This window comes from Aulonocara sp. 'chitande type north' Nkhata Bay, linkage group LG18 (genome assembly GCF_057382095.1).
Source record: "Aulonocara sp. 'chitande type north' Nkhata Bay isolate Kocher_YH1m ecotype deep benthic linkage group LG18, A_spYH_male_GT1.1, whole genome shotgun sequence".
In the NCBI taxonomy this organism is placed as follows: domain Eukaryota; kingdom Metazoa; phylum Chordata; class Actinopteri; order Cichliformes; family Cichlidae; genus Aulonocara; species Aulonocara sp. 'chitande type north' Nkhata Bay.
The window spans coordinates 20,030,284-20,047,445 of NC_141361.1; the positions used below are offsets into that span (position 1 = coordinate 20,030,284).

General features: G+C 40.5%; 3 protein-coding genes across 14 annotated transcripts; 1 reads left to right on the plus strand and 2 right to left on the minus strand.

Annotated features, from left to right (window-relative positions):
- Positions 1-80: 80 nt before the first annotated feature.
- On the minus strand, positions 81-5,745 carry fam131aa (family with sequence similarity 131 member Aa). 2 transcript variants are annotated; one of them, XM_086272627.1, is made up of 5 exons: positions 5,405-5,745; positions 2,694-2,805; positions 2,422-2,604; positions 1,132-1,269; positions 81-1,026 (listed from the first exon to the last, which is right to left on the minus strand). In XM_086272627.1, exons 2-5 carry the CDS (start codon positions 2,782-2,784, stop codon positions 488-490), a joined length of 951 nt encoding a protein of 316 aa, XP_086128753.1. In that variant the 5' UTR covers positions 2,785-2,805; positions 5,405-5,745; the 3' UTR covers positions 81-487. The 2 variants fall into 2 exon arrangements, with proteins under 2 accessions (XP_086128753.1, XP_086128754.1); XM_086272628.1 differs by lacking the exon at positions 5,405-5,745 and adding an exon at positions 2,984-5,387.
- A 530-nt stretch (positions 5,746-6,275) lies between these two features.
- Positions 6,276-10,916, plus strand: LOC147308419 (uncharacterized). 10 transcript variants are annotated; one of them, XM_086272624.1, is made up of 11 exons: positions 6,295-6,781; positions 7,579-7,604; positions 7,914-7,999; positions 8,148-8,180; positions 8,277-8,366; positions 8,725-8,827; positions 8,907-8,959; positions 9,067-9,145; positions 9,367-9,839; positions 10,039-10,169; positions 10,304-10,916. In XM_086272624.1, exons 2-11 carry the CDS (start codon positions 7,598-7,600, stop codon positions 10,473-10,475), a joined length of 1,227 nt encoding a protein of 408 aa, XP_086128750.1. In that variant the 5' UTR covers positions 6,295-6,781; positions 7,579-7,597; the 3' UTR covers positions 10,476-10,916. The 10 variants fall into 10 exon arrangements, 5 of the variants coding, with proteins under 5 accessions (XP_086128751.1, XP_086128748.1, XP_086128750.1 ...); XR_015126141.1 differs by having other exon boundaries at positions 6,277-6,781; positions 7,579-7,999; positions 9,367-9,570; positions 10,039-10,222; positions 10,331-10,916; XM_086272625.1 differs by having other exon boundaries at positions 6,282-6,781; positions 7,579-7,999; positions 10,039-10,222; positions 10,331-10,916.
- Positions 10,917-12,052: 1,136 nt separating this feature from the next.
- LOC147308420 (uncharacterized) lies at positions 12,053-16,954 on the minus strand. 2 transcript variants are annotated; one of them, XM_086272620.1, is made up of 6 exons: positions 16,738-16,954; positions 15,171-16,081; positions 14,806-14,902; positions 14,322-14,432; positions 13,707-13,873; positions 12,053-13,374 (listed from the first exon to the last, which is right to left on the minus strand). In XM_086272620.1, the coding sequence occupies exons 2-6, from the start codon at positions 16,046-16,048 to the stop codon at positions 12,327-12,329; spliced, it is 2,301 nt and encodes a 766-aa protein (XP_086128746.1). In that variant the 5' UTR covers positions 16,049-16,081; positions 16,738-16,954; the 3' UTR covers positions 12,053-12,326. The 2 variants fall into 2 exon arrangements, with proteins under 2 accessions (XP_086128746.1, XP_086128747.1); XM_086272621.1 differs by lacking the exons at positions 15,171-16,081; positions 16,738-16,954 and having other exon boundaries at positions 14,806-15,116.
- Positions 16,955-17,162: the final 208 nt, after the last annotated feature.

Below are 17,162 nucleotides of genomic sequence, written 5' to 3' on the forward strand. Positions count from 1 at the left end.
ATTTGAAGGGTAAACGAGCAGTCGTGTTTCTTTCTTGCTTTTTGGATTGCGGAGAAAAAATAAAACAACAACAAAGTATATTCTTTCAAAAACTCATATTTATATATGCAAGACATTCAGGCATTCAATATCAAACAGAGCCCAACCCACGTGACACAGCGTGACCCAGAGGAAACAACACTAGAAAATATCCATAGAAAACCAATGCAATAGCAACACATGACTGTTCACACACACACAAAAAATAAACGTACAAAACTTAGTGAACAACAGCATTACATTCTGATTGAACTCTCTCAACATATTGACTGTTTACAGCAGCGATAAACAGTGGAGCAAGATCAGTATGAAAGGCTTGAAGGATGAGAGACAGGAGACAGAATGAGTGGAGGAGGAAGGAGAAGAGGAGGAGGAGGAGAGGTGTAAGGATGAAGCATAATATCCAGAATCAACACAGACTCAAGGGGACAAAAAGGTGGACGACACATCACATCAAATACTCTTTTTTTCCTTCTGCTTCTTCTCTCTCTTCTTCTTCCTCATCGAATGACGCCACCCCGGAAGACACCCGGTCAGAGAAAAAGCTCCTGGGGCTGCAGTGCCACACCCGGACCTCGTGAAACACGCTGCCTTCCTCTTCCTCCTCGTCTTCCTCGTCCTCCTCTCCAGGAGACTCGGAGTGAGAGGTGGAGTAGCAGGAGTCAAACCTGCTGCTCCTGCACCTCGGCCTCCACTCGGGCTTGCTGTGGATGCACACTTCGCTGCGGTGCTCCTGCAAAGGAGCCGGCTGCTCCTCGAGGCTATCCAGCCTCTCCTCCTCTTCCTCCTCCTCCTCCAGGCACGTACTCATGGAGTCGCTGGGCAAAGTGGGTGAGTTGCTTTGTGATGACTGTGGGGCATTTTCAGTTGCTAGCCTGCCACAGGGCAGGCTGCTGTTGTGGGAGCCCAGGGGACCATCGGATGGTGGCGTCTCAGTCCGGTCCACCCCGGGCGGTGCTCCAGAGGTGGAACTGTAGATGGTGGCTTCTGAAGGAGGAACAAAGAGTCAGAAGAGCGGGAAGTGGATTCACCGATGAGGTGACAGGGTGCAAAGATGAGATGTTTGATGTAGAATGATGCAAAGTTGGATACCTGAGTTTTGGCTGGATACCGTGTGAGTCTGTCCGCTGATGTGGGAGTCTTCATCATTGAAATCTTCCTCATCATCGTCATCCACAGATGCCCAAGCACGTAGCTTAGCCTCCGCGATGGCAAACTGCTCGGCCACTCCTAGCAGGAAAACAGGTCCGACAAATGAAGCTAGATTAAGGTGGCTGTAATGTCATTTCAAACTCTAAACTGTGTATTTACTAATGTTGTCTGCAATACGGTGAGAAAAAAAGTGAATCATCTTGCTTATCTTTATCTCACAACATCTTATACGGGACAGAAACAAAGTGAGTATTCTAGTGATGACGTGGACCAGCTGATAGCTCAGCTTATACTCATACTGCAAGCCACATTGCAACCCATGGTCCTCTTCATGCCATGTCTATTAAGTTGTTTGCATGACCAGGATTCTTGCTGCCTCTCTCTGCCTACGCCCTTTCACATACACATGTTAAAGTGCAGCGAGGTCCCACAACACAACAAATATAAATTACTGCAGATGGAAGCAACAATCTTCTCTGGATGTTAATGGTCCAGGCAATACAAAAGGGAGGGGGGAGGAGTAAAGGTGAATTTCTATCCTCCTATTATTTGCTAATTTACCTGAGTGTGACATTGTCTGAGTCATCTCTGCCACCGATGTGTCACTATGAGCCTTAAATAAGAGCGTCAAATCAGAATTCCCAGGGTTACCTATTCAAACGGCTTGAAAAAATGACCCATAAAAAAGAAACTAACACATAGTTTTCTGCTTTTACTTAAAGTGACCCAAAAAATTCATTACAGAAAATAATTTCATTCAATTTAATATTATCATAACACAGCTAATTGTTTAAGTTCGCGAGCTTCGCTGTGTGGCATACGCAGCTGCATATCAGTCAGCCTCTCTCTCTCTCTCTCGATCAATCCACACCGATGGCACTGGTGCCACAGATGATGAGTCACAGCAAAACAACAGGAGCTGCTGTAACATTGGTGGCCAGTGAAGTGATTGGGGAGAGTATCTAACAGGCCACCATCTGCTGCCAAGACAAGCCGTCACCCAGGAGACACGATGGTGGGCGGAGCAAACCGCTAACATGCAGGAGTTTTAGGGCATTAGATGCATGACAGAAGGTGAGAGAAAGCCAGATGAGAGGATGCATGTTCCCACACACACACACAAAAAAAATTACAGCTAATTATCCTGTATGTGTGTTCTCGAATAGCATTTTAATCTGAATATCAAACATTCTGCTGGCCGAGAGGTCAGAAGGTCAAAGAAGTCAGTACCTGCAGCAAAACGAGCCTCCTTCTCCCCTTCAGTCAGATTGCAGTAGGAGCTGAACTGGGAGTGTGCGGCCAGTGAAGGAGCTGCAGGTTTAGGCCAACCTTTCCACTCGATGAGGTGAGCGACCCGGCCCTGAGCCAGCGAGGTGGGCTTTGTCATGTGGTCTCTCACTGCCTGAGAGATACCTGGACGGGGGAGAGGTAAAGGCCAGGGTTTCATGTTTAAATTCACAGCATATAGATGATAACGAGGCTAGTGCTAGAAAGATCATCACCATTCAAGGAGGATCTGGCAAGCGCTGCAAACTCATGAATGCCGGCAGATTTCCGTGAGTCTGCTGGAGATTTTCCGGACTTTGGAATCATTTCAATCTCCTCAAATTTCACCTGTAAAACAAAATTATTAGTTTTTAGAAAGAAAAACTAGATTTGTGCGCCACATTCAGAATTAGTCTGCCATTTCAGTATTCCCACACTTGTTTATATTGTACAGCTTTTATTACAGATGACACCAAATCTGGCGCACAGACCGAGTTCAAGAAATAAAACCTCTTGATTTTCCTACCTCTTCCTCTGTTTTTGTCTCCATTCTTTCTCTACTCCTGGACCTCAGCTTCATCGTGGACGTGCAGAGATGGTATCACGGCACAGCGCACAAACGACTAAAAGTCACAGCTTGCGTTCACTGGTTTAAACCACCAGCCAGACAAGCAAACATCAATGGCCTACATTTACCGCACAGATGCTAAAGCCACGATAAGCCTGTGCAACCGGTTAGAATGGTTGGGGTGGAGGGAGGCGAGCGCAATTGCGGCAGTTTCCATGCGTCTGAGCAAACATATGGCGTGTGACCAGCACGGGTAAGCAGCTCCAGCTGGGCCTCCTCATTGCAAAGCTGCAGATTAAAATGATAGCGCTACCTAACTAACTCCACAACAAACACACATGGCCACACTGAGCAGATGTGATGGGTCAGCAAAATCTACAATGTGGCTTACAGTAGCCGGAGCACAAGATGGATTTGTAATATGTTGTGTTTTCAGGCCATCTGACTAGCAGGAAAGGAAACTGTGAGCACGTGCATGAGTGGACAGATATCCTTAAGCAGATTGACCTCCAAAGCGGCTAAGAAAGACGAGGCCCCTGACAGCATTTAAAAGCTCACACTGAAGTCAGCCATGAAAGTAAATGTGTGTCAGAGGCAAACAGGTGGGTAGGGACTCTGGGAGGACGTGATATGAAGGTGCAACCAGCTCTGTTCAGAGGAAAGCTTCAGCTGTTAAACACCCGTGAGACGTCACTCATGCTGAAGGCTGATAAACACAACACATGTCCAGCATGTACAGCTCAGAGCGGCTCCCTCCAGCGAGACCGACAGCTCGCCTCTTTAATCATGCAGGCACAATAAATCTACAGCTTTTACTTGAACCTGAATATCAAAGGCAGCCACTGCTGCAAATGTGGATTAGGACATATGGAAATTAAGCCTTGACTACAAATGGAGACGTGTCCAAAACTGCCTGTGACGTGAGTTTTTGTCCTGCAGTTTTCCCTAATCTGTTCTTTCCTTTAATAATTTAAAAGAAACTGAAACTGTCAGGGAACATTAAGAGTCTGAACAAGATTAAAGGGTACTCATTAAGAGTTCCCTTATATTTCTGTCAGAAATGTAACAGTGTAACAGTTTCAAACTCAGATCAGAACATGTGAGTGTGAGCCAAACGCCTCACCTACCTGCTCAAACCTTGTGTCTGCAAGGGGCAGATAGATAAGTGTCTTAAATGGGAGGGGCAAAGACTAAAACTACTTGTTTCAGAGTGAATGTACTGTGCAGGAGAAATAAGGGATATTTTGAACCATGCAAAGCGACTCTAGTAGAATTCTGGGATCAAAATATGGTCTCTTATTCTTATTTAAATCTTATTTCCTATCCCATTAATCAGCTCAAACTTATTATGGGAACCTCTAAAAAGGGTGCAGGGTAATAGACGATGATCACATCTCTTCATTTGCTTTAAATGTCTGCAGTTTTACTATTTTAATATTCGTCAGCCCACAGGCGACCACAGAAAAATGTAACCTTCAATAAACTTAATGAGCAACTATTTGTGATTTAAAAAAAAAATCCGTTTTTGTTTCTATTCAATAATAAATAATAATAACAGAAGAAAATAAATGATTTAAAAACATCACACTTGCATTTGTAAATCTTGTGTTTCATTCTTTTTTCCCCCAACCAGTGCACCTGCATATAATTTGGCCTCTCTGGAGCAGTTAATTACGTGAGGTGCTTTTAAGCGTGCGCGCACACACACGCAAACACACATCCCCACCCCCCTTTTTAATTTTTTTTAATTTTTACATCTGACAAATGCTGCTAATTAGCACCTATGATAATAACAGCCACATGTGTAACTGCGCTTCTAATTAACTCGCTCTAGGCCTTTTCCCCCCCTCACGAGGTGTTTGGATTGTTTTGTCCACTCCCTGCAGAGGCAGACCAGTTTGCGACTTCCTGACATTAACATATGCGTGACTAAACATATACAACAGGGCTGATGTGTCGTCTGACACCTCCAGAGACACTGATTGTGACTTAGGGGACCAACAAGTGGGATCGAGCTAAGCCAGCGTGTCTGCAGCCAAACATCTTCAGCTCGGAGGAAGCTGCAGTGCTAATATGTGAGGAGGGTTTTTTTCTTCTTCTGGAAATGGTGCATTCAAGCAACAGAAGCGGAACGCTGATGGCTGAATAACACATCACCCCGCCATTGATGACAGATTACGCAGAAAATAACGCAGGAGAAGTGCGGATGCTGCAGCAGCAGGTCCCCGGGAATCTCTGAAGTCTCCATCTGCATACCAATAGCTCCATACCCGCATCGGGTAAACACCAACAGCACCTGCCATTTATCTGCACCTCTACCGCTCTATCGGGGTTCGTGTGGTCGGAATCGTTCCCCGCACAGCCACTCTCGGTACCTACCTGTAAGTCGGACCGCGGCGGCTCGTCATAATGCCTGTAACGTCTCCAATCCGATCAACAGATGTCACCGCGCTGTTCGTCCTCCAGCTGCAGGGTCTGCAGTAGAGCATTAAAGCGACGCTGACGGCGGAAACATCTTCCCAACTCCAGCATCAGCTACATCTCCGACACAGACGGACGCACCATTTGTTGCTCGCTATGTGGGTTACATAGGCTGTCCGAATGTCTCCCGATGGCAAGCGTCATCAACGCAAGGCGGTGTCATTGCACCCGCCCCCCTCCATGCAGCCAAGAAGACACAGCAACCTGCAGCTTCAGTCTTTCCTAGAAACCGCACGTTTTTAATCCCCTTTCGTCTAAGGCACCAGCAGTACGCACGCAGGACGGATGTGTTGAAATTTACTTACTGCAGTAAAAATAAAAAAGGGGGTGATCGTTCCAAAAAACGGGTTTCCGTCACGAGTTTGACCTTATTTGTCCAGTTTTGTGAGCGACAAGATGAACAAATCAGACTTTTAAAAAAAAGAGCAAAAGAAAAACATTAAAACCGTGATTCGAGGTTAAAGGTCAAAACCGTGCAACCTCCGACAGTGAACTCTCTAAACATTTAATAAAAGGTCCATTCATTTGCATTATAATTCATTTACAATGTGTTTATATGGCATCATATCCTGATTTGGACAAGGCCTCGACAATAGTCACAACGACATATAACCCGATATCTTCTTATAGTTTATGTAGATGACACTTTAAAATAAAAGTGCATCATCTGTTACTCTGAAAATCAATTTGTAACATCGGGGTTTAAGTCAGGAAATGTATATTTTAAAATATACATTGGCACAGATTCAAAGTGCTGGAAACATTCCTCATTGATTTCGGTTAGCACTGACATGCTGGCATCACAGAGGTGCTGCAGATCCATGATGCAAATCTCCAGATCCACCACATCCCAAGGGTACTCTTTTGGATTGAGATCTGGTGACTGAGTACAGCGAGCTCATCGTCACATTCACAAAGCCAGTTTGTGATGATATGAGCTTTGTGCGTGGTTCTACTGGAACCAGCCATCACACTTTTCTGTTGCACCGTTGTTTCTGCTTCATTCTGTTCTGTCTGGTGTTGCGGACGATCTGATTTCCTCGTGTCAGCATTGTTCCCACATCATCATAATTAATGTTGTTCCAGGTTCAACATTGCAAGTGACCAATCACCTTCTTGTGACGTCATTCCTTTGCGACTTCGAAATACCCGCCTTCGATTATTTCGAAATACAAGTGAAGAAGCGAAAAACCGCCGCCTGTCCGCCGAATTTGAAGTCAATTCGCCTGTCCGCCGAATTTGAAGTCAATTTAGGATACTTTCCTTTAATAAACGGTAAGCATTATACATATGTTCCTCACTTGGCTTGCTGTTTGTTTGCTAGCGATAGGCTACTTGACGACAGCATTAGCTAACCAGTGTTCCCCAACTTTTTGGGTGTTTCGTGGCCCGGGGGTTGGGTCAGGCAAAATTGCAGTAGCTTCCCTGATCATTTTACAAACATAAGTGAAGAGAATCTGGACTAAAAGGCCTAGACTTATGGTTGTGTGCTGAATCTATGAATCAAACTATCACCTGGAAACATAATTAACTGGTCCATAGCTGTGAAACTGGACATGAGTTCTTGATTCTATGGAGATTAACAGTAATCCAGAAATTTACAAATTTGTCCTGGTACATCGCGTAAATGTTGTCCCTGGGACATTGTGTAAATGTTGTCCCTGGGACATCATGTAGAAGTTGCCCTGGGACATTGTGTAAATGTTGTCCCTGGGACATCGTGTAGATGTTGTCCCTGGGACATCGTGTAGATGTTGTCCCTGGGACATCGTGTAAATGTTGTCCCTGGGACATCGTGTAAATGTTGTCCCTGGGACATCGTGTAAATATTGTCCCTGGGACATCGCGTAAATGTTGTCCCTGGGACATCGCGTAAATGTTGTCCCTGGGATATCGCGTAAATGTTGTCCCTGGGATATCGCGTAGATGTTGTCCCTGGGACATCGTGTAGATGTTGTCCCTGGGACATCGTGTGATAGCTTGTAAATAATGGAATGAAAATTATTGATTGTTATTAACTTGTGAAAAAGAAGTGTAACAAATCCACATGTTATGTTCTTACACCCTTACAGAAACTGTGACTCCTTCACAATGTCAGGTAAATGTCAACTCATGTTGAATAATCAACCAATCAAGCCTTTTATTATCACATGCAATGTTACACGTACAACTGCAATGAAAATTTCACCCCCTTCTGACCATACATATATTGCTTAAACATCACATTGGGAAGACAGGTCGGAAACAGTTAGGAAGGTCAGAAAACAATTTAATTAATAGATGAGGGGAGAGGAGGAGAAAAAAGAACTACAACCAGACAAAGCTCCTAGAAGACTGAAATGGATGATGGTTGCAGCATGCAAAAAGAAAATGATATCTGTTGACTACAGCATATGCTTTCTCACAGATTACCTTGTGGGAGTAGCTGGACCAAACTCTATTGGTATTTCAAGTTTGAAATCCCTGTTTGACCAGACTAACATTTCAGATGAGGTACCTCTTGACATAAAAATCCTTTTATGTTGTCATAAAACTAATGTTAAATTCTGCTTTAAATACACTTTATTGTACAATTTACTTAATGAATCGTATTCCTTAGTTCTGTTTTTATTTATATGTATTTATTTATTTGTTTTATAAGGTAATAGATGGCCTAATCTATTTGCAGTGTGAGGTATGTTGAAAAGCTTGTTTGATCATAATGACATAGCATGTTTACGTTTTTTGTAATGTATTTGAAAACATAGGTGTATTTATGTTATTTTTATAGAATTTCCCTCACATTTATCCAATACCAAGCCAAATCACTGGAAAAATTTTGGATGGGTCCACAAGAGCACAAAGTGCATACTTTTTGAAGGTATGACTTGGACTGTGGTAACTATGTTCTTATCACAAAGGGTTTATAAGTTGCCACTATAAACAAACAGCATTTTCCAAAATTGAAGCCTTGTCAGAAGAACCTGAAAAATACCTTTCTGAAACCTTTTCTGTGTAAAGACTTGTTCAAAAGCAATGCACACAGATTAAAACATTTCTGTCTTGGCCAACTGATAAAGAACACCAAAAATTTAGTGGTGCGTGTTGAGTCTGTGGTCTTGATTTGTTTTGTACACACTATAGAAATTAATTAATGTAAACCAAACAAACAAACATTTCTTTGTTAATCTAATTCTTTTTGTTCTTTTTTTTTTTTTTTTTTCTTCGTCAATTATTAGTTTGCCCAATCTCTCATTGACGGTAAAACACAAGTGGAGGAGTACAACACTGAAATCACAAAGCTCAGGTCCCGACTTTGCCACTACTTATTTTCCTCAATAGGTAAAGATAAAATTAGCTGCCTTCTTTTTCTCTAACATTGGAAAATGTAACTTGTACTTAAACAAATTATATTTTGCAGATCGAACTAGGAAGTGCAGTCAGTGCTGGTGTGTGATTGCAGCCAAAGACCGGGTACACTATGACATGTCCTTAGCCATATAGATTGTTTATTTAATGGACTTTGTTCATTTGTTTTTTGTTTGTTTATTTCTTCTTCTTTTTTTTTTTTTAATTCACAGGTGCAGTGCCAGAAATGTGGTGCATACAAGCACATGCGTTGTTCAAAGTCTGTTTGTGGCATCTGTATCTTCTGTGAGAGTAAGTCACAATATAACTAAACAATGTCCAAAAATGTTTAAAGTGAATTTTTTTTTCGTAATTTTGCCTTTGCACACCAGGACTGTGTAATTAAAGTGGACGTTTCAAGATCCAGTTTTTACACAAAACTATTTTAGACATAACTGTGTCGTATTGTGGGGATTTCTCTTCACAATTAAATTGATATAGTGCTGTTTATATCATTCTTCTTTATGTAACAGCACAGTGCAGCACAGCAGAGGGAAAGGAGTTGTGCAGCATAGTGGGTGGCTATACAGGAGGAGCAATAGAAGTAGCCAGTGAAGAATGTCATCAGGGAAAGCATCAGGCAGCGAATGACAAAGGAAAAGTTCCTAAGGGAGAGAACATCTGCAGCAAATCGACAAGTAACAGTGAGATAGGAAGACTGACAGTCAGAGATGAAGGTACACAGACTGAAGACAAAGAAAAAGAAACAGAAGTATACGGCACAAGTCTGAGTACAGATAATGCTGCTGCTGATGATGTTGACAGGATCGATGCAGATACAGAATTCCAAACTGATTCAGAAGGAACTAGTACAGTTTACAGAGTGCATGGTCGCTTATCTGTACCAAGCTCAAAAAAGAAAACCTACACAATAACAGAAGACGAGATCAAGCGCAGAATCAACGCAGAGAACATGTCAGTTCATGTTTTCAGAGGTTTGATTGGGGTAGATATACATTTCGTGATTTTGATGTCACCTGAAATAAATCCGGGTTACTCGTATCAATGAAGTGACAATGTGGCTGGAAATTGTGCATTTGCTGCAACATATACACAATTACACCATGTAAACAAAAGCATTTAACTTTGTGCGCGTGTGTGTGTCTCTCTCTGCTCTTTTGGTGTTTGCACTTTTTCTTTTTTAGGGCCGTAAAGCCAAACTGCCCGCAATGATTCTTGACAGGCCTAAGAAGGCCAAAACTAAAGTAACAGTGTTTAGTGTTCTGAGTGAAGAGGAGGCTGGGGAGCTAGCCCTCGGGTTTGCCGGAAGATTGGCCTGCGATGTCACAACAGACATGGCATCGACCATTCAAGTGCTGATATGACAAAGTAAGTTAGTAAAACAATATGAAAGTTGTATCTTTTTTGGTATTATTTGTCATTTCCCCGTATTTGGGTTATTGGTGTAACATTGTTAATCTTACTTTCTAATAACAGACAGACTCTTCTCAAAATCCAACACAATCTTAAACATGAGCTGACTGATTCCTCAACCTTCAGTTTGCTGACACACACCTTTGGCCCCGCTGCACTGGATTCTGTCATTTCATTCCTGTGTGAAAAACTTGATCTTGTCTCTTAAATAATGAAACCTTTTGTGACTTTTGTTTGTTCTGTAAATCAGAATCTTGAAAATTGTTCATTGTTGTTCTAAGTTTGTGTTAACTATTTGGCAAAAATGATTGGTTCCTAATCCAAACAGCATAATGACTGTTCTAACACATATCTTAAAAATGCTACAAAGAAAGAAAATTATCACATATGTTTCAATATGAATGTAATTGTGTCACACTCGGTTTGTAGTAACTTTCCTGTTTTATTTTGAGTTTTGGTATGTTTACACTGTTATTTTTATTTCCCGTGTGTTCGTCTTCCCTTATTAGTTTTACTGTATTTAATTAGTCTGATTTAATAACTTATAATTATTTACTTTCCAGTGTTTATATATGCTCCTCGTTTGGATTATTGTTTGTTTGAGTTCTGCCTGTCTTTTCTATTAAAGATTTGGACTTTTGGACTATTAGTGGACCTCGTAGGTTTTTATTCTGTTCAATTGGTAATTGACTGGGTTTAATTTAGTGGCCTGGAAAACAGGCTGGAGGGGTCTGGTCATTTTAACCCCCTAAGACCCGAAATCTTCCATGGCATGCACTTTTAATTTCTCTTTGATATTTGGGCCGATTGGAACCCGATGAATGTAAAAAGAAAGAATTACCAGGTTTTGTTTTTTTTACCTAATTTTTGTTTCTGAGAAAAATGAGAGCCACATATGAGGACATTAATTTGAAATTTCGATAGAACAGTTGCAGTATAATGTCCTCATAACTGTATATCAGGCACTTGTTGATCAAGATTTAGTATTTTGGTCTAAATAACCCAAAATGTGATGTCCACATGTGTGGACGCCAGGCTGGAGTAAAGTGTTAGAGCTATTTATACCTATGTAAACTTTTATACACTGGTTTTTACCTGTCTTGTTTCAGAAAGGTTTAAAAGGGTAATGTCCACAGTTTATTTGTTTATTTATTTGTTTGAATTCAACATATTTTATTAAAGTAATTGAGCTTGAACACAGAAAAAACTGAATCAAATAATCATAAAATCAAATCACTTGCATATACTGAAGTCTAATCTACTCTGAGCTAATGCCGGTTTCCAACACTAATGATCGGGTGAAGGAGAGAGATGAGGGTGTGCACGGCCACTGGTGCTCTTATCCCTGTTCTTTGTGATACAATCCAACAGGAAAGCAGTCAAACCCTTGGACATTAGCCAAGTTAACGTTCACAAATATATACACACAGAGGAACTCTGAGCCCCAATGTCAGCATTAGCACAAACATGCCACTTCATACCAAATCTCAGTGTGAGGTCAGGTGTTAGTCTCATTCCATTATTCTGGCTATATTTTCTTACTCATTACTATTAAACTTATACTTAAGACTAACTATTAACAAAATCACACCCCAATAACTCTGTTATTACACTTTGTATTTAATCATAAAAAGGCTGGATGTTGAAACCTTTTACTTCTATTTTGTATGAGCCAGGATTCTCAACAGCTGATACTCTATGTCCAAAAAGTGACAGGTATCGTTTTATGGAGCAAAAAACTTAAGAGCGCATATTTTATAAATAATACCAACAATTACAAATGCAGACCTTTAATAGTAATAAGTAATCCTTTATTTATAATGCATAGCAATATAAAAATAGTAACATATGAAAATATTACAATGGGCACAGATGAATTTGTATCAAAAACAGCAACCAAGCCAAAGTAATGAATAACACACATAAATAACAACTGCTTGAGAGACCAAACAATTTCTTTTCAACTGTTCCTTGGCAGAAAGTTAAGACAGCTATTCAGCTTTAGGTTTCAATAAACAGAAGTAATGGATGCAGTCCCTTTGAAATGTCACACAAAAGTCTACTTGTGCATATACTTAGCTTTAACTCTTCTCTTTTTTGTTTTGTATTCCAAAAGGTTTTCATTTTCTCCAGAGGATGTCTCTCTTTCAGTGGTTATCGACTGTTCACATTCATTTTCACAGACTGTTGGAATGTCGATGCTGGCCGAACGTTTCTTGCTAGAATACAATGGCCTAATTTTGCGTGCATTATCTGTCATCTTTATTTCGTACTGGCATATACTTTTGCCTACTTGTTTTGTTTTTAAGACATTTGTATGCAGTTCATCTATCATTGGAGTAATACCCTCTGGAATGAATGCCCACTGTTTAACTGTGTCTAAAACAGCATTTAGTTTTCCAACTGCATCTTCTGTGCATTTTTTGTCTGTGCTTTCAACTACAGGAGTGTCATTCAAAGTTGATAGAGGACTTTTCAGAGAGTTTTTCATTTTTTTAAAATGGCTACAAGCCACCTTCAGGCAAGCACATGTGTTATAGTGAGAGAACGTACAACAAGTGCACTGAAGTGTTTCAGCCGATGCAAAAAAACACAGATTTCCAAACAAACTTGGCATTTTTATCACTTTCAAGTCCTCACAGTGTACAAAGTAATGCCTTTCTTTCACTGCAATTCTTGCCAAGGTAGAAATGTCTGTTTCCATGTTTGGATAGATGTCATTGTCAGCCTCTGCTAATTTTGCAAGTAACACTAGATGCTTGCAAAGAAGTCCTCGTAAGCCATATGTACAGTTGCAGTAGGACTCAACAGGGCAGACGTCATACACCATGTCTTCTCTTGACTCAGATGGGACTTGATATGCATTAACTCCATGGCTGTTCTTGACTGTAATTTTAAGAGCCCAACCACTTTCCATCAGTCTTGAAGCAGAGTCTGAAACTTGAGACAAGGGGTCAGCAAACCTGTTTTTCATGCGGCCCACATCTTGCAGGGTTTTTATGACTGAGAAGTAGTCGTCGGCCTTCCCTAGGAGCACTTCAATCAGATCATCCAGACGCCTATTCTTGTAGCCAGATAAAAACTGGTATTTCAGGCGGTGGAAAAATCTGAAAAACAGTTATTTGAAATGATTAGTAACTGTAATTGAAGGAATTTAAAGTTTTAATCAAGACTGTATTATTTTTTTAAAAATTGGAATACCTATTGCACACGTCTTTTATAAAGGAATGCTCTGTGCCGGTTTAGCTGATTTAGGCAAATCCACCTACTCTGTTTTTTGTTGTGATAACATAAAAAACACTGCTAGAATTTAAAGGATTTGCCTAAAACCTGTTCTGGCAATGACATGACGAACCTACTCAGTTTAGCCTCTTGGATTAAAGCATAATATCTTTTTTTCAGCAATACAATTGAATGAGGTCAAAATAATAAATCATACCTTTCAATCACATTGTTTGTTTCAGAACGAGCGTGACTGAAGCGACGGCCGTAGTCACACCACATGTGGCCAATGCCTTCCCAGTGCTTCTGAAAATACTGGCACACCAAAGGGTATTGCTTAAATGTCTGGCAGAACTCTGCTGATGTGGCTTTAAAGTCGTCCTCCTAAGAGAATTGGATGCAACAGAATATATTTCAATCCATTTAACAGACCTATTGAAATCTTTAATATTATGTATTGAAGCCCTTTTCCTTTTATTGAATAACATTAAGAATTTTAAGTTATTAATAATATGTCGTGTTTTTGTATTAAGAAGCAATTATTTCTTCCCTTACAATGGCTAAGAAGGAACACTAAACCTATAAGCATATTTGGTTTCAGCATCTGTCTGTGAAAGAATCCCACTCACAAGTTCTACTGCACAGTGGGTGACACAATGATGGTCTGCACAGCTTAAGTACTTGTTTTGATAAGCAAGATAAGAAGCCAGTTTTAGAAATTGTTTCAAAAATCTATTTTGTATCTCTCTGTAACTTTTTTTAGCAACTGAAAGTTATTATGCTCTTAGTGTAATCAAGAAATCAAAATGTGAAATAGACAAATTACACTTACAGATGTGCAAGCTTTCAGCTTACAAAAGAAAGAAATGATTTCATTTCTCTTTTGGGTGTTAGAAAGCCCATGGACCCCGGACTCTGATTTTGAAAGCCATCGATTAACAGCCTGTGAATGTAAGAGAAAAAAAGTTAATCTGGAGAGAGAGACAGAGGAGCAGCTGTACAAAAAGCATAAAAGAAAGCTGACGTCCAAAAATAACTTTGTCACTCACTGGACAAGAGGACCTGTGCATTACAGAAATCAACCAGGCAAACATATTTTTAAATGTCAAAAAGAGCTTTGGGAAGCAGCCACCAGAAGATGAGTGCACTGTGGTCTTAAATGGATGGACATAGTCACTCAACATTTTATCCCTTTATATTCATTAACCTGAGTAGGTGAATATCACAATGAGGCAAATCATGACAACAGGACCCTGTTGTAAAAATGTGTTTCAGGTGCATCTTAGACAACGTGAAAAGAAAACAATGTGGTTTACCTGCAAGACATGGTACCAGCATAGAAGGATAGCTGACTCTGGAAAAACCTTCTGCAAAGCATTTATTTCCGCAAAGTCTTTGTCAACCATAAATGCTCTACAGAAAAAAAGAAAACACTAAATGAGATTAAACAGTATGAAAATGTTTTTGCTATCTCAAAGCACCACTTCAATGCCAAATTAAACATTTCAACTCACAAGTAGATATATAAAATACTGCATACAGCCTATAGGAATAACTTTAACAACTGGAAAGGAAAGTTTTTTGCAGCCCATGCTGCAGCTATAGCATTAGATTCTGGCATGTTATAACTTTTTGGAAAAGGAATTATTTCAAAATCAATAGCTGTCAATGTATTATTTACCTCGGGGAAGTTGGGAAATGCTCACAAACTATTCCAAGAACAGTTTCCAGGGTTTTCTGACTTTCGTTGCTGACAATAGCATAGGCCACAGGGACTCCATGCCCATGATCATCTCTTACAACAAGTGTGAATAAGGGAAATGAATACTGGTTAACGCAGTGCGTGGTGTCAACAAATACTAACTGTTTTGCATAGTTCTCCATGTTTGATTTCATTACAGGTGTCTGCAAAACAATCATTAGTTCTTGGTCAGATGTGTATGGTTGATAGAAGAGAACATGTTCTTGATGTTTTCCATTAAGTAAGGTATGTACACTTTGACTGTCTCCACAGTTAAAGTGCTTCTTCCTCATCATGCAGGTTCTAACACTGTCAATGTCACGTGGTGTGACAAAATGCTCTCTGTTGTGAAGATCTCTGTGTCCATGTTCTTTGGCCCATTTATGACATTCGGTTAGTATGATGGCTGGCTTAGTTCCAAGGGAAAGCAGTTCCTCAATCTTCCTCCTCAAATCACTGGAAATATTGTTGAAATGTGCGTCTTTTGGGTCCGAAGGATCATGCCCATCATGCTTATCATATGTACGCTGCACGATGACTGTGTGGTCTTTCCAACATTTGAGTACTTTAAATGAAACATAGGCCTTACAGCCCACTGCTCTGTAGCTGTTTCGACTTTTTTTCCCAGCTCTGATGCAGTTGAATTTGTAATAGTCTCTTTTCCTGTCTTTACCTGAGGCAACATTTAAACATTTATAATGTCCATGAAGGGTTAATGAGTTCAATTTTTCTAACACAACACTGAATGGGTCCTCCTGGCATTGTGACACATGCACACAAAGTTGTGTGTCTTTTCCAGTTCTTTTTTTTTTCGTCATTCAGAACACTTCTTCTAATTATGTCGTCCATTTCTGGTGGAAAAATAACGAAGGTTTAATTAGTCAATATTCATTAATTCATTTTAACTTGTTGTGGGGTTTTTTGCAATACAATGTAAATATTAAATATAATATTAAAAAAAAAAATATATATAAAATAATATAAAACAAACAGGGGCTAAAAGAAGCTAAACTTTCATATGGTATGTCTCTGGCAACTTTAACATGATGTCCCAGGGACAACATTTACGCGATGTCCCAGGGACAACATTTACGCGATGTCCCAGGGACAACATCTACGCGATGTCCCAGGGACAACATCTACGCGATGTCCCAGGGACAAATTTGTAAATTTCTGGATTACTGTTAATCTCCATAGAATCAAGAACTCATGTCCAGTTTCACAGCTATGGACCAGTTAATTATGTTTCCAGGTGATAGTTTGATTCATAGATTCAGCACACAACCATAAGTCTAGGCCTTTTAGTCCAGATTCTCTTCACTTATGTTTGTAAAATGATCAGGGGAGCTACTGCAATTTTGCCTGACCCAACCCCCGGGCCACGAAACACCCAAAAAGTTGGGGAACGCTGGTCTAGAGAACACTGGTTAGCTAATGCTGTCGTCAAGTAGCCTATCGCTAGCAAACAAACAGCAAGCCAAGTGAGGAACATATGTATAATGCTTACCGTTTATTAAAGGAAAGTATCCTAAATTGACTTCAAATTCGGCGGACAGGCGGCGGTTTTTCGCTTCTTCACTTGTATTTCGAAATACTCGAAGGCGGGTATTTCGAAGTCGCAAAGGAATGACGTCACAAGAAGGTGATTGGTCACTTGCAATGTTGAACCTGGAACAACATTAATTATGATGATGTGGGAACAATGCTGACACGAGGAAATCAGATCGTCCCTGGTGTTGCACCGTTTTTGGTTTTTTGCAGCTTTTGCACACCTGCACTTTATTATGTAGTCCTGTGTTTATTGTCTGTTATACGTAGCACCATGGTCTTGGAGGACCGTTGTCCTGTTTCACTGTGTACTGCACATGGTTGGAATGACAATAAAGCCACTTGCCCTGACCGGACGACGGGTACACTGTGGTCATCTAAGGA